This window comes from Aspergillus lucknowensis, assembly GCF_044049455.1.
Source record: "Aspergillus lucknowensis strain CBS 449.75 chromosome Unknown BJX67scaffold_213, whole genome shotgun sequence".
Classification (NCBI taxonomy): domain Eukaryota; kingdom Fungi; phylum Ascomycota; class Eurotiomycetes; order Eurotiales; family Aspergillaceae; genus Aspergillus; species Aspergillus lucknowensis.
The window spans coordinates 492-1,349 of NW_027263757.1; the positions used below are offsets into that span (position 1 = coordinate 492).

The 858-nt window shown below is 41.3% G+C and overlaps 1 protein-coding gene across 1 annotated transcript; it reads left to right on the forward strand.

Moving 5' to 3' along the window:
• Positions 1-446: 446 nt before the first annotated feature.
• Positions 447-764, forward strand: BJX67DRAFT_386746 (uncharacterized protein; the record flags this gene model as incomplete). Its single annotated transcript, XM_071034129.1, has 1 exon — positions 447-764. The coding sequence occupies one exon, from the start codon at positions 447-449 to the stop codon at positions 762-764; it is 318 nt and encodes a 105-aa protein (XP_070880288.1).
• Between the last annotated feature and the right edge of the window lie 94 nt (positions 765-858).

The window sequence follows — 858 nt, forward strand, 5'->3', positions numbered from 1 at the left end:
TTATTTTATCTAGAATTCTAGAACCAGAAAACCTAGAAGAATGGTTTAATTCTAGCCCTGAAGACCAGCTAGTCCTAAAAAAGTCAAAAGGCCTTGCCTACCTAGATGCTTCTTCAAAGTTTTTAAAAGAATTGCTTGCCCTATGTCACTTGACTAGTAGGGCCCCTGCCCGTGGTACTAAAATAAATCAGGTAATATGGAGAAATACCATGACTACTACTAGGAATCTATATCTAGATCCTACCTCCTACCTATTTTTAATTCGCCCAGGGTATTCAAAGAATTTCTGGAGGGCCAATCAGACCTCTAATGCAATTCGGGTGCTGCCTGAGGCACTATCCTACCTAGTTCTAGTCTATTTACTAGCTATTCGACCCTTTGAAGAATACCTAGTTTTGCAGATCTCTAGGGAATTGCCTGCTGAAGACTTTCTATTATTTTATAATATGAAAACTAGCAAGATTCTTGATTCTAGGACTTTATCTAGAACATTAAAAGGTCTAAGCAGGCAGTATCTAGGGCAGGCTATTTCATTAGGACCCTGGAGGCATCTAGCTAAGGCCTTTATTCGCCATGGGCTTAAGGAAGACCCTGATTCTTATTTTAATCAGGAAGATGATGAATATGACCTAGAGACCCTGGCTGCTAGTCAAATAAATCATTCTAGATCTAGAGGTCAGCAAACCTATGCAAGGCAGGTAGCAAGCTTTCAAGGCATTATCCCAGACCATCAAAGTGCTTTAATTGAATTTAGCAAGCGCTAGCATGCCTACCTAGGGCTCTCCCCTACCCAGCTACCCCTAGGGTCCCTATTTTACCCTAGGAATTCAATCCCTAATATTCCTAGGCCCCCTGATA